Source organism: Guillardia theta (genome assembly GCF_000315625.1).
Source record: "Guillardia theta CCMP2712 unplaced genomic scaffold GUITHscaffold_164, whole genome shotgun sequence".
Classification (NCBI taxonomy): Eukaryota; class Cryptophyceae; order Pyrenomonadales; family Geminigeraceae; genus Guillardia; species Guillardia theta.
The window spans coordinates 98,646-100,117 of record NW_005434512.1 but is presented as its reverse complement, the minus strand read 5'-3'; the positions used below and the strand labels follow the sequence as shown (position 1 = coordinate 100,117).

The 1,472-nt window shown below is 58.1% G+C and overlaps 1 protein-coding gene across 1 annotated transcript; it reads right to left on the bottom strand.

Annotated features, from left to right (window-relative positions):
• Nucleotides 1-550: 550 nt before the first annotated feature.
• On the bottom strand, nt 551-1,106 carry GUITHDRAFT_119940 (hypothetical protein; the record flags this gene model as incomplete). Its single annotated transcript, XM_005820818.1, has 2 exons — nt 551-881; nt 931-1,106. The coding sequence occupies 2 exons, from the start codon at nt 1,104-1,106 to the stop codon at nt 551-553; spliced, it is 507 nt and encodes a 168-aa protein (XP_005820875.1).
• Between the last annotated feature and the right edge of the window lie 366 nt (nt 1,107-1,472).

Genomic DNA, 1,472 nt, shown 5'->3' with positions numbered 1-1,472 from the left:
CTGAGGTGGTAGATACGATTAACCCTACCACATACCGATGTCTGCGCGGCTTCGCGCTTGGGCTGGCGGTGCCGCGTCTGGGTGCCAGCAGTGCTGGTTCTTTTCGGGCTTGTGTTTTGTGTGTGATTGTGCAGCTTCTCGCTGTGCGCTGTGTGCCTGGAGGTTTAGCTTGTTCCTGCTTTGTTTTGCTTGAGGCACTTTTTACCTTCTGCCAGTAAATCCACTATTACCCCTTACATTGGCAGCTCTGCCGACCTGACCAAGTGGGGGGAGGTCAACCTCGACGCCCTCCATGTTGCAGCGTCTGAGAAGATTCGCAAACATCGCGCTGCATATGCTATGACTACTCCTCCTCGAGCGTTCATCCCTCTTGCCATCTCGACGGACGGTACCCTGCATCCTGACACCCTCCGCTTCATCTGGTATTTGGCGGACCGTACATCATTGCTCAGCGCTCGATGCCTCTTGAGGATGCGGCGTATGGTCGGCACTTTGTGCCTGATGACGGCCCTGCTGCTGAGGTCCTGGCTCGCAAACGCGCCGCCACCTATCAGCGCCTCACTACAGAGCTGACGCTGGAGGCGCTCTTGTCTGGTGCGAGGCGCATGACGCCCTTGCGGGCGCAAGCACTTCTCGAGCCAGAGGACAGCTCCTCCTCGGACTTTGTCGAGTCGCCCGAGGGGGAGTCTTCGCCGGAGGTCTCCGACTCCGATGGGGGAAACACGTCGAGTGGCGCCGACGATTGCCTGACCCTTAGGCTGCTTGTCTGCGCGGCTTCGCGCTTGGGCTGGCGATGCCGCGTCTGGGTGCCAGCAGTGCTGGTTCTTTTCGGGCTTGTGTTTTGTGTGTGTTTGTGCAGCTTCTCGCTGTGGACTGTGTGCCTGCCGGTTCAGCTTGTTCCTGCTTTGTTTTGCTTGAGGCACTTTTTACCTTCTGCCAGTAAATCCTATACAGTGACCCCTCTTGTCATGCGCGTCTTCCCTCGCCATGTGCATGCTCGCGCTGCGCTGACCGATCAGCAGCGTGATATCCTCACCTCGCACAGCCGCAGGACACACTCGCTCAAGTCGCAGGATAGGGTCTTGCAGTCTACCATCTTCGCTCATTTTCCTGAGCGAGACCTGAGCCACTCTCCGATGCGAGTCTCGAGCTACTACCCCCTCATTTTTTTTTTTTTTTTTGATTTGACATAGGATTTACTGGCAGAAGGACACAAGCCCGAAAAGAAACAGCACTCGGAGGCTAGCGAGGAGGACTACCTCGAGCGGTACCGTGTTCCTGTGTCCAGCCTCCCTCCCCGGGCAACGCCGGCTCCTTGTCGGCGGCTGCCCTTTCTCCGTCCGCGGCCGCCCGCTTTGTGGCGGCAGCGGACGTCTCGACTGACAGTGGTCAGTCGGCTGCCTCCGGCGTATCGGCGTCTAAAGGGATCCTCATTCCTCTGCATGCTCTGCTGCTGTTGCTTGATTGCCTGA